Source organism: Dreissena polymorpha, chromosome 3 (assembly GCF_020536995.1).
Source record: "Dreissena polymorpha isolate Duluth1 chromosome 3, UMN_Dpol_1.0, whole genome shotgun sequence".
Taxonomy (NCBI): domain Eukaryota; kingdom Metazoa; phylum Mollusca; class Bivalvia; order Myida; family Dreissenidae; genus Dreissena; species Dreissena polymorpha.
In genome coordinates, this window is record NC_068357.1 from 108110786 (window position 1) to 108124055 (window position 13270).

A 13270-nucleotide genomic window follows, 5' to 3' on the forward strand; every position below is an offset into this window, starting at 1 on the left:
GGGGGGAGGGGGGGGGAGGGCACGGGGGATGGTTTGGGTGAAGTCTATTGTGGTATGTCAGGTAAGAGTAGTTTCATCAAAGTATCAATCAAATCTAATCATAAATAAAGAAGTTATGGCAATTTTAGCAAAATTTAATAATTTGACCTTGAGAGTCAAGGTCATTCAAAGGTCAAAGTAAAATTCAAGTTGCCAGGTACAGTAACCTCATGATAGCATGTAAGTATTTGAAGTTTGAAAGCAATAGCCTTGATACTTCGAGTGGATCGAAACACAAAATTTAACCATATATTAAAAGTTACTAAGTCAAAAAAGGGCCATAATTCCGTAACAATGACAACCAGAGTTATGCAACTTGTCCTTTTACTGTACCCTTATGATAGTTTGTGAGTGTTCCAAGTATGAAAGCAATATCTATGATACTTTAGGGGTAAAGTGACCAAAACATAAATCTTAACCAAATTTTCAATTTTCTAAGTATAAAGGGCCCATAATTCCGTCCAAATGCCAGTCAGAGTTACATAACTTTGCCTGCACCGTCCCCTTATGATAGTTCATAAATCTTGCAAGTATGAAAGCAATAGCTTTGATACTGTAGGAATAAAGTGGACCTAAACACAAAACTTAATCAAATTTTCAATTTTCTAAGTATAAAAAGGGCACATAATTCTGTCAAAATGCCAGTCAGAGTTACATTACTTTGCCTGCACAGTCCCCTTATGATAGTTAGTAAGTGTTGCAAGTATGAAAGCAATAGCTTTGATGCTTAAGGAATAAAATGGACCTAAACACAAAACTTAACCAAAATTGTCAATTTTCTAAGTATAAAAAGGGCACATAATTCTGTCAAAATGCATGCCAGAGTTATCTAACTTTGCCTGCCCAGTCCCCTCATGATAGTAAGTAAGTGTACCAAGTTTGAATGCAATAGCATTGATACTTACTGAGAAAAGTGGAACTAAACGCAAAACTTAACCAAAATTTGCAATTTTTTAAGTACAAAAAGGGCACATAATTCTGTCAAAATGCACGCCAGAGTTATCTAACTTTGCCTGCCTAGTCCCCTCATGATAGTAAGTAAGTGTACCAAGTTTGAATGCAATAGCATTGATACTTTCTGAGAAAAGTGGACCTAAACGCAAAACTTAACCGGACGCCGACGCCAACGCCAACGCCAACGCCAACGCCAACGCCAACGCCGACGCCAAGGTGATGACAATAGCTCATAATTTTTTTTCAAAAAATAGATGAGCTAAAAATGTCTTTGTTGGTGTTTTCACACTTCTTCATTGATTGTTAATTTAAAAAAATCGAGGTATATCGATCCCCGCGTCGTCGCGGTATTGTTTGTTAAAGTTTTTGTTGTCATGAAAACTTGTTGATTTACAACGCAAAACGTCTTATTTGAACTGACGCTAATTATTTCAATCAAATTTTTTTCAACTTCGCTTTTGCTTATTTTGATAATTTAATCCAAAGTTTAATGTTAGCAATTCTGAGAGTTCGCACTCTATGTGAATTGACAGTTTGACGTCATCAAAGGAAAGCCGCTTCCTGTCTGAAGCAATAAAGCGACAAGTTTCTCGCCGACAAAATTGGCTTCTTTTGTCTAGCAATCAACATGCCGAACCAATCGTGTGTTTGTTCCTCAATGGCAATCGTCCAATTAAATAATAGCACGTGCAAAACTCCGCCTTCGAACCTTTTGCAGAGAACGGAGGTGGAGTTTAACGGTTAATTGAGCAAGTGTTATACGTAAGTTGAGTTCCGATTTGCCGAAATTTCTCGGCCCTAAGCATTGAAACGACGAAAACATTTATCAATGATTTTCCGATCTCTGCATTAATATGCTACCGTGCGAGTATACTACGTAGGTTACAAACCAACAATAGAGATATAGACTCGTTTTAATTTCTTTCAACAGAAACAAACAAATGATATTTGTCTAATGGCTTTACGCCGATAACGCCAACTGTATGGAATTGAGCGTTCGGGTGTATTGTTTGTCTCACTATAAATACTGATCAACTAGAGGCAGCGAAGGCGCGAAATACCGGGTCAAACTGGATTTAATGGGGAGCATCTCTTAATGGGGAAATATTTAAGTCGATGAAAAATAAAATGGGATCCACGGACGATTTGCGTAAAATTGGACATTGCGATGTTGCGGGTCTGCAGAAGACTATGTCATACGATGTTGTGAGCGGCAGGTAATGAAAATGTTCACTGTTCAAATGTGAGGAATAGGTAATAGTGGTTCGAATTTAATGCGCAGGGGTCTTGAAAAAACACGCGCAGTGCGCGGCAATAAGGACATATACGGTGTTCTCGAGAGCATAATCTTAAAAATTGTCGAAAATATAGTGTTATGCAACCCATGCTCCTGATCGTATAAACGCTCCCTACTTTAAAACAAAAAATTAAGCGCCTGAATAACTCAGATTAAATGATTGCGCAATATAAGAATGGCGGCCATTTTCAGCCCAATTTGCAAGTTTTTGGTCTTGAATTCTTTTTTTTTCTCCATTTTGGCTTTAAAAAATTGCATGCGCGTTATACATGGGAGCGCGCTATACATGGTAAAATACGGTAATGGTTATCACACTTGTATTTTGGGGACCTTGTCAATCGTTACTACTAGGGGACCAATTGCGCTGAAAATTGCAAATATTGTCAAAACAACATTGATGGCAATTAGCGAGCAGGGACCCACAAGCTTTATCGCTCTTATTGACAATTATCGGCAACACTTTCAAGCTTCAGTGCAAATTAACCTCAAGTCTTGCTGAATTTCTATACGTTTACAGTATTTTAGAAGGGCAAACATAATAGTTATCAATTATTCCTAATCTATATGACAGCTATTTTAAGCTGTTGACACATTTCCTCATTCACTCAAATTAACCCCTCAAGCAATACAAGAAACATCTTTAAACAAGAGGGCCTGAAAGGCCCAAATTCGCTCACCTGAGATTCAAAGGAACTGACCTGTTCTGTGCAGCCCAAGATGTCATTAGAACAAAATGTTCTTACCAACTTTCATGACTAGTGAACACCCTGGCAGCCACGTTTTTCAACAGACAAGAACCATTTTCATACACATCCAAAATATCATTTAAACAAATATTCTGACAAAGTTTCATGAAGATTCATAAGTCCATATAAGGAAAAATTCCCCGCCCCCTAGTGGCCTTGTTTTTCAAGCAACTGGAACCATTTTCGTACATGTCCAAGATATCATTGGGACCAAATCTTCTGACCAAGTTTCATGATGATCGGACAATAAATATGGCTTCTAGAGTGTTAACAAGGTTTTACTATAGCCATATAAGGAAAAATGCCTGGCTCTCTTGGCAGCCATGTTTTTCCACCAACCGGAACCATTTTCGATCTCATCCAAGATATAATTGGGACAAATCTTCTGACCAAGTTTCATGATGATCGGACAATAAATGTGACCTCTAGAGTGTTAATACGGTTTTACTAAAGCAATATTTAGCCATATTAGGGAAAATGCCCCGCCCCCTGGTGGCCATGTTTTTAAAGCAACCGAAACCATTTTTAAACTCATTCTAGATATCATTGGGACAAATCTTCTGACCAAGTTTCATGAAGATCGGAAAATAAATGTGGCCTCTTGAGTGTTAACAAGGTTTTACTATACCCATATAAGGAAAAATGCCCCGCCCCCTGGCGGCAATGTTTTTCAACAAACCGGCATCATTTTTGAACTTGTTCAAGATATTATTGGGATGAATCTTCTGACCATGTTTCATGAAGATCGGACAATAAATGTGGCCTCTAGAGTGTTAACAAGATTTTACTATAGCCATCAAAAGCCATATTAGGAAAAATGCCCCGCCCCTTGGCAGCCATGTTTTTCAAGCAAACGTAACCATTTCACATTCATCAAAGATATTATTGAGACCAATCTTCTGACAAAATTTCATGAAGATTGGACAATAAATGTGGCCTCTAGAGTGTTAACAAGGTTTTACTATAGCCATATATCGCCATATAAAGAAAAATGCCTCGCCCCGTGATGGCCATGTTTTTAAAGGAACCGAAACCATTTTCAAACTCATCCAAGATATCATTGGGACAAATCTTCTGACCAAGTTTAATGAATATCGGAAAATAAATGTGGCCTCTAGAGTGTTAACAAGGTTTTACTAAAGCCATAAGAGGAAAAATGCTACGCCCCCTGGCGGCCATGTTTTTCAACCAACCGGCATCAGGTTTGAACTCGTCTAAGATATCATTAAGATGAATCTCTGACCAAGTTTCATGAAGATCGGACAATAAATGTGGCCCCTGGAGTGTTAACAAGATTTTACTATAGCCATGTATAGCCATAAAAGAAACAAGAGGGCCATGATTGCCCTGAATCGCTCACCTGACTAACCAAATACAATCCCAACCCAGTTTTCATAAGATAAACATTCTGACCAAATTTCATAAAGATTGGATGAAAACTGTGACCTCTATTGTCAACACAAGGTTTTTCTTATATTTGACCTATTGACCTAGTTTTTGACCCCAGGTGACCCAAATACAATCCCAAAACAGATTTCATCAAGATAAACATTCTGATCAAATAAAAAAGATTGGATGAAAACTGTGACCTCTATTGTCTACACAAGGTTTTTCTAATATTTGACCTAGTGACCTAGTTTTTGACCCAAGATGACCCAAATACAATCCCAACCCAGATTACATCAAGATAAACATTCTGACCAAATTTCATAAAGATTGGTGAAAACTGCGACCTCTATTGTATTTTCAAGGTTTTTCTATTATTTCCCCTAGTAACCTAGTTTTTGACCTAGTGACCTAGTTTTTGACCTCAGATGACCCAAATACAATCCCAACCCAGATTTCATCAAGATAAACATTCTGACCAAATTTCATAAAGATTGGATGAAAACTGTGACCTCTTATGTCTAAACAAACAAATTGTTGACGGTTTTTCAATTATTTGACCTAGTGACCTAGTTTTTGACCTCAGATGACCCAAATACAATCCCAACCCAGATTTTATCAAGATAAACATTCTGACCAAATTTCATAAAGATTGGATGAAAACTGCGACCTCTATTGTCTACACAAGGTTTTTCTATTATTTGACCTAGTTTTTTACCTAGTGACCTAGGTTTGACCCCAGATGACCCAAATACATTCCCAAGCCAGATTTCATCAAGATAAACATTCTGACCGAATTTCATAAAGATTGGATGAAAACTGCGACCTCTATTGTCTACACAAGGTTTTTCTATTAATGACCTAGTTTTTACCTAGTGACCTAGTTTTTGACCCCAGATCACCCAAATACAATCCCAACCCAGATTTCATCAAGATAAACATTCTGACCAAATTTCATAAACATTGGATAAAAACTGTGACCTCTACTGTCTACACAAACAAATTGTTGATGATTTTTCAATTATTTGACCTAGTGACCTAGTTTTTGACCCCAGATGACCCAAATACAATCCGAACCCAGATTTTATCAAGGTAAATATTCTGACCAAATTTCATAAAGATTGGATGAAAACTGCCACCTCTATTGCCTACACAAGGTTTTTCTATTATTTGACCTAGTTTTTGACCTAGTGATCTAGTTTTTGACCCCAGATGACCCAATTACAATCCCAACCCAGATTTCATCAAGATAAACATTCTGACCAAATTTCATAAAGATTGGATGAAAACTGTGACCTCTACTGTCTACACAAACAAATTGTTGACGGACACACGCACGCACATACGGACGCCGGACATCACACGGTCAGATAAGCTCACCATGTCACTTCCTGACAGGTGAGCTAAAAATTCCCCGCCCCTTGGCAGCCATGTTTTAAAAGCAACCAACATCATTTTTAAACTCGTCCAAGATATTATTGGGATGAATCTTCTGACCAAGTATCATGAAGATCGGAAATAAATGTGGCCTCTAGAGTGTTAACAAGGTTTTACTATAGCCATATAAGGGAAAATGCCCTGCCCCCTGGTGGCCATGTTTTTAAAGCAACCGAAACCATTTTCAAACTCATCCAAAATATTATTGAGACCAATCTTCTGACCATATTTCATGAAGATTGGACAATAAATGTGGCCTCTAGAGTGTTAACAAGGTTTTACTATAGCCATATATAGCCATATAAGGCAAAATGACCCGCCCCCTGGTGGCCATGTTTTTAAAGCAACCGAAACCATTTTCAAACTCATCCAAGATATCATTGGGACAAATCTTCTGACCAAGTTTCATGAAGATCGGAAAATAAATGTGGCCTCTAGAGTGTTAACAAGGTTTTACTATAGCCATATAGGGAAAAATGCCCCGCCCCCTAACTTATGTTTTTCAACCAACCGGCATCATTTTTAAACTCGTCCAAGATTTCATTGGGATGAATCTTCTGACCAAGTTTCATGAAGATCGGACAATAAATGTGGCCTCTAGAGTGTTAACAAGGTTTTACTATAGCCATATATAGCCATATAATGAAAAATGCCCCGCCCCTTGGCAGCCATGTTTTTCAAGCAAACGTTACCATTTTCAAACTCATCCAAGATATCATTGAGACCAATCTTCTGACCAAATTTCATGAAGATTGGACAATAAATGTGGACTCTAGAGTGTTAACAAGGCAAATATTGACGCTGCATGACGGTAGCCGCACAACTGACAAAAGCGATCACAAAAGCTCTTCATGAGGATGTTGTGCTCAGGTGAGCTCAAAATGTGGCCTCCCGAATGTTTGCAAGGTTTCTCTATAGCCAAATAAGGAAAACTGCCCGGCCCATTGACAGCAATATTTTTCCGGACCGGAACTATTTTTTAACTCAACCAACATATCATTAAGACAAACATTTTGACAAAGTTACATGAAAATTGGGCATGAAATGTGACTTCTACAGTGTTTACAAGGTTTTTCTTTTTTTTTTACCTAGTGACCTAGTTTTTGACCCAGCATGACCTAGTTTCGAACTCGATCTAGGTATCATTGGGACAAATCTTCTGACTAAGTTCCATGAAGATCGGACAAGAAATGTGGCCTCTAGAGTGTTTACAAACCAAATGTGGATGATGGACAGACGGACGACGGACAAAGACCTATCCTAAAAGCTCACCTGAGCAATCAGGTGAGCTAAAAATATAAGGCATCATTACCTGTTTACTCCAATGAAAAACAAGTATTGTGCACAAGGTGAGATAACACACTGTACGGGGTCAGTAAAAAGCTAAGTTACTAATATGAGCAAATTCCATTAGAAAAAACACTGTATATGTGACATCTATATCAACCATATGAAATTGGTTCACTTAATTGTGTTACTGATGTGTCTTACACTATTTTATTGCAGCATAAGCACAAACATTTTAGACACCACTCAGTTTGGAGAGATAAACCAAAATAATCAAATATATGAATGTCAAACAAGAGATGTGTTCGTCAGAAACACAATGCCCCCTATTGCGCCGCTTTGAAAAAATTTTTTTTTTTTTTTTTACATTCAACCTTTGACCTAGAAGGATGACCTTGACCTTGAACTTCCACCACTCAAAATGTGCAGCTTAATGAGAACGCCGCTTTGAATTTATTTTTTTGACCTTTGACCTTGAAGGATGACCTTGACCTTGAACTTCCACCACTCAAAATGTGCAGCTTCATGAGATACACATGCATGCCAAATATCAAGTTGCTATCTTCAATAGTGAAAAAGTTATGGCCAATGTTAAAGTTTTTTTCGGACGGACGGACAGACTGACTGACATACTGACTGATGTTCAACTGCTATATGCCACCCTACCGGGGGCATAAAAATATTCAGTCACAACAACAGGTTTTGTCATGGAATTGCTCATATATCTCGAGTATTACATTTCTGCGTATGTCAGAAAGGACGACAAATCTTCCGCTCAGATCCAGGGCAGCCTTCAAACACGGCTCATGTGTGAAATTGGACGGAACCCCTGGGGGACAGAGAAATCTGAAAACAAAACAGATTTTTAATTTTTATTTGACCCTTTTCCACTTAGATACGTATTTAACACTTTACCACTTACATACGTTTTTAGCCCTTTACCACTTAGATACGTTTTTAACCCTTTACCACTTAGATACGTATTTTCAAGCATTTGTAGTCCCATAGAAAGTTACATTAAATTAATTAAAAACCTTTCTTACTAGACTCAAGTTTTAAAGTCTTTATTTCCAATCCTTAGATACTGATGAGCAGCAAACAGCATAAAACCTGAACGGACTGCAAGTTACTCTCATACTGTTCTTGTTTTATGCTGTTTGCACATAGCCATTTTCATTTTGCTGCTCAGTAAGAAAGGGTTAATGAGTTGTACAAGTTGGCTTTTGTAAAGTACTGTAATTACTCTAAATTTCAGACACTCTAAGTTTTCAGACATACTCTTTTTTAGCCAAAATAATTATTTTTCGTGACTCTATATTTTCTGACATAAAGATTTTCGTCCGTAATGAATGACTCCAATTTTTCGGACAGTATATTATAAAGCGCTAGTTTACTAGATTTCTGCTCTGTTTTCGCTTATCTGGGACCATTGAACATGAAGACTTTTAAGCTGATAAACGTAATAAAACCTGGCATAGAATGCCCTGAGGGCAATGGACCATTACAATTGAGTTTTGGGGTAGATTACCATGTATACCTGTAAAACAAACAATGGTTTTGCCCAACAGCATTTGAAATGATATCGTATTCAAGAAGCAGCATGGTTGTTTTTTATGCGTTTTTATATATACCATTTCAGGTAAGAGATTGCAAATAACTGAAGTTGTACTTTATTTAAAGCAGAGAAAGGAGAGTACAACACAGTACAATGATTGCACATTTATTGATTGGTTTTATTTCATTAAAATAATTGGCAAACAACCATAATATGTATGTCTCTAAATTTTCGGACACTCGTAATATTTTAATATTTTTCGTATCTAAATTTTTCGGACATGAACATTTTATATGATTTTTAAGTGTTCGAAAACTTAGAGTAATTACGTTACATTTAAATGTACATGAACTGCTATGTAATGTATATAACATGCATCTATGATTTTATTTGGTAAACATATTTGGTAAACATATGAACATTACATAGTTACTACATAATGCAGACAATATAAAATATATTATCACAGCAATATACATAGCAAACCATGGAATGCACACACAATACCAAGGATAACACAAAAAAGAGAAAAATGATTTTCACTTATTTCCATTGTGGTCCTTGTTATTGGTGGCAGTAACCATGAAACAGTCATGTATTTGATTTTAATAATGTATATGTATCAAATATGTACGGTTTAATAAAGTATATTACTGATTAAGAATGAATAAATATAATCACATGTTCATTATTATCACAGAAGTTGCATAAGAAAGTTACACACTGCATAGGTAGTTAATAAACACACTTTGTAGCATACTATAAGTTAAAGAATAATTATGAGATCCTTGCATCTTATTGATCATAATAATGTATCACAGTATTTTAACAGAACATAAAATTCATAATAAAAATTATACTATAAAAAGCTATAAAGACTCTAAAAACTGTTTCTTGATGGCACCCTTGAAATTTTTAGGTTTAGGTACATCCCTGATGTTTTGAGGAAGATTGTTCCATAAACAGATACCAGTATATGTAAATGTTTTAGAACCAAAACTTCCTACTCTTGGTTTGGAAAAACGACCAGTCTTCAAACGTAAAATTTTCAGCAAAATGATCAGATTCTGGCTGAGCTACCATATTAGACCTAGTACAACGATTATGTACGCCAGACACTGGCTTAAAATTCTCACCCATATACTCTGGTGCAAGGCCATTTTTAATCTTATGTACATGACAAAGTATGATCTGTTCTACTCTTTTTGAAACAGGCAGCCAACCTAAATGTGAAAACTGTTCTTGACCAACATGTGATCTGTTATCCATATTCAGAACAAACCTAATCATCTTGTTTTGTGTAGTTTGAAGCCTATTTTTAAGTGACTGAATAAGACCAGGGTACGAAAAAGAGCAGGCATAGTCAAAGTGGCACTGTATAAGAGAGATGACAAGGAGTTTTCTGGTGTGCAATGTTAAGAACTTACTATTTCTGTATAGGAACTTTAACCTTGAGTTTGCCTTTGTAATAATTGATCTAGCAATGGTTTTACCAGACAGGAACTGGTCCAATACAGCACCTAGGTACTTAACAGAACTTGATGGAGTAATTGACACATCATTGCAAGAGACATTTAACTGAGAATTTGACCTTAGTTTGGGCTTTGAGCCAAACAATATAGATTCTGTTTTACCAAGATGTAGGGAAAGTTTATTGTCCACTAACCACTCACTTATAAGTTCGAGATCGCTAGAAAGAATGGATTCAATTTCTGAAATGTGTTTACCAGCTACCAGGATGCCAGTATCATCAGCATAAAGTAAAATTTTATTTCTTACAACAGCGGCCATATCATTCACATAAATTAAAAATAAAAGGGGACCTAAAATGGAGCCCTGAGGAACACCACATGAGATGGAGGCCTCGGAGGACATAGTACCTGATACGTCAACAACCTGATGGCGATCGGAGAGATAGGAGGTAAACCACCTGACTGCGTCACTATGGAGATCAATAGCCTCAAGTTTCATGATTAAAATACTATGATTGACGGTATCGAAGGCCTTCTGTAGGTCTAACAATATCATACCAACCATCTTACCTTCATCCATCTTAAAACGAATATAATCAGATATATGGGTAAGGCAGGTGTCTGTAGAATAGCCACGCCTAAATCCTGATTGATAGCTGTACAGAAGCTTTTTGTCATTCAAGTAACCTTCAACTTGGTCATAAATTACTCTTTCAAGGATCTTTGAAATGATACTTAAGATCGAAACCGGTCTGTAGTTTTCAACCTCAGTCTTAACACTTTTCTTATAGAGGGGAATAACTCTCGCTGACTTGAGGTCATCAGGAACAGAACCCTGTATGATTGACAAGTTAACAATATGAGCAAGGGGACAAGATATGAAAGAAGCACTATCCCTAACAAATCTAGCAGGAATGCCATCCAAACCTGAGGCCTTATTAGCACTTAATTTATGTGTATGCTTTAAAATTGTATTTTCAGACACAATGGAAAATGAAAAACTGTTTGGCACAACACCTTTAGTAGCGTAGTAATTACTTACAAAATTCTTGCCATATTTATTAAAACTTTTTGGAAGTTTCTCAACAAGTATAGAAGCAACTGTTGTATAAAATGAGTTAAATTTTTCAGCTACTGTAAATTTGTCAAAGGAAATTTGCCCATCAATCTGAAGCCCTATGCTACTTGATGAAGAGTTCCCTTTTTTAGTGGGAAGACCTAACTTCTTAAGTGTGTCCCAGAGAGATTTAGAATTGTTTTTATACTGTTCCAGTTTATCTGAAAAATAATGTTTTTTGGCCTTACAGATAAGTGACTGAGCTTTATTTCTCAACTCCTTAAAATTATTAAAACTTTCTTCCATTCTATTTATCTTATATACATGAAAAGCTTTGTCTCTTGCCTGGATACTATTTAAAATATCAGGAGTAATCCAAGGCTGAGTGCGTTGTTTAAATCTAACTTCTTTTACAGGTGCAATGCCATCAAGAACAGATAAAAATGTACTTTTAAAATTATCCCAAGCTACAGAGACATTGTCACTTAGTAAGACACTACTCCAGTCTGTAGATAAAAGACATCTATGTAATAATGTAATAAGGTGAAAATAAAATTCTCCATGCAAAAAAAGCAACAGAGTGATCATGTTTTGTTGGACATCTTCCTGTGGTATTTTGGTACAGATAAGTGATTGAAAATTGGTGAATTCAATGTTTCTTATCGTTAAAGGTATATAATTGAAACTCTGTTTAGTTCTAACAACATCCTCATGGTAATTAAGTCTGCATAGGCTAATCAGGGACGACACGTTCTGCCTAAAGTGGAATTTTGTTTATAAGATACTTTCTTTTACCCCAAAATACCATAACAGTGAAAATTGTTGTCCCTGATTAGCCTGTGCAGACTGCACAGGCTAATCAGGGACAACACTTTACGCACATGCATAAAGCCCAGTTTTCCAAGACCGCGGCTGATCTGAACATCAGATGCCTCACCTGATAGTTTGTAGACATCTCCAGGAGTCACAGCTCCATATCTTCAGCTCCTGATTATTATTAGCACCGGTCACTGCAAACTTCCAGAACAGTGCACTGCAAAAATGTAAATAGAAAACATCATTTCCTGACTGTTGTTTGCACCGGTCACTGCAAACTTGCAGAAAAGTGCACAGCAAAAATGTTAATAGAAACATCAATTCCTGATAATTGTTTGCACCGGTTTCTGCGAACTTCCAAAACAGTGCACTGCAATAATGTAAATGGAAACATTGTGTGCATAGGTGGTATAGCAAATGATATCATTTAATATTCCAAATCACTTTGTTTATTACACGAGAGCCATAGGCCTTAGGTCGCTCACCTGAGACTTTGGGGGAACTGAACTGTTCTTAGCAACTTTTGTGACGTTTCCAAAACCATTTGACTGAGATCTCATAAAACATATCTTCAGAGCAAATTTCATTAAGATTGACAGAAAATGTGATTTCTAGAGTGGTCAAAATTTGTCACAAAAGTTATTTAAGGAAATTTACATCCCCTAATGGCCATGTTTTTCACTGACTGCAACTATTTTCAAACACAGAAGAAATATTATTTAAACAAGTTATCCCCAGGGTAGGGCCAATTTTGAGCACAGGGGCATGATTAGAACAAACTTGTCAGAAGACCACCATACCAAGCTACATGCACAGCATTAAACCTGTCTTGCCATTTTTGAGGATATTTTCCAACTCTCACTTAGAGCATGCCAAATACCAAACCTTTGTACCTTGCAGTTTCAATGGAGAAATATTTTAGTCTACACAAATTAGGGACACAAGAAAGCTGCCTGTCAGGCCCGATTTTAACCCTAGGGGCATGATTTGAACAAACTTGAGAGAAGACCAACTAACAATCACACGTGCTAAATATTACCAATCTAGGCATTGGCGGTCAAGAAAGATGACGTAAAAACGTCATTTAAGTCTTTATAAATCATTTGACCCCTGGCATTGGCAATTTTGTCCACAGGGGCATGAATTGAATAAACTTTTTTGAGGAACACAAAACGATGTTACACATTAAATATTAAAGCCCTGACCCATGTGGTTTCAAAACAG

At 36.7% G+C, this 13270-nt stretch overlaps 1 protein-coding gene across 1 annotated transcript in view; it reads right to left on the reverse strand.

The window, feature by feature from the left end:
- Positions 1–13270, reverse strand: part of LOC127870922 (enhancer of mRNA-decapping protein 4-like) — a 143949-nt gene that overhangs the window by 110519 nt on the left and 20160 nt on the right. Inside the window, exons 11-12 of the mRNA XM_052413498.1 lie at positions 12168–12263; positions 7884–7992 (exon numbers count right to left, since the gene is read on the reverse strand). Of these exons, the coding sequence (XP_052269458.1) occupies positions 7884–7992; positions 12168–12263 (205 nt within the window). The remainder of the gene's footprint in view (positions 1–7883; positions 7993–12167; positions 12264–13270) is intronic.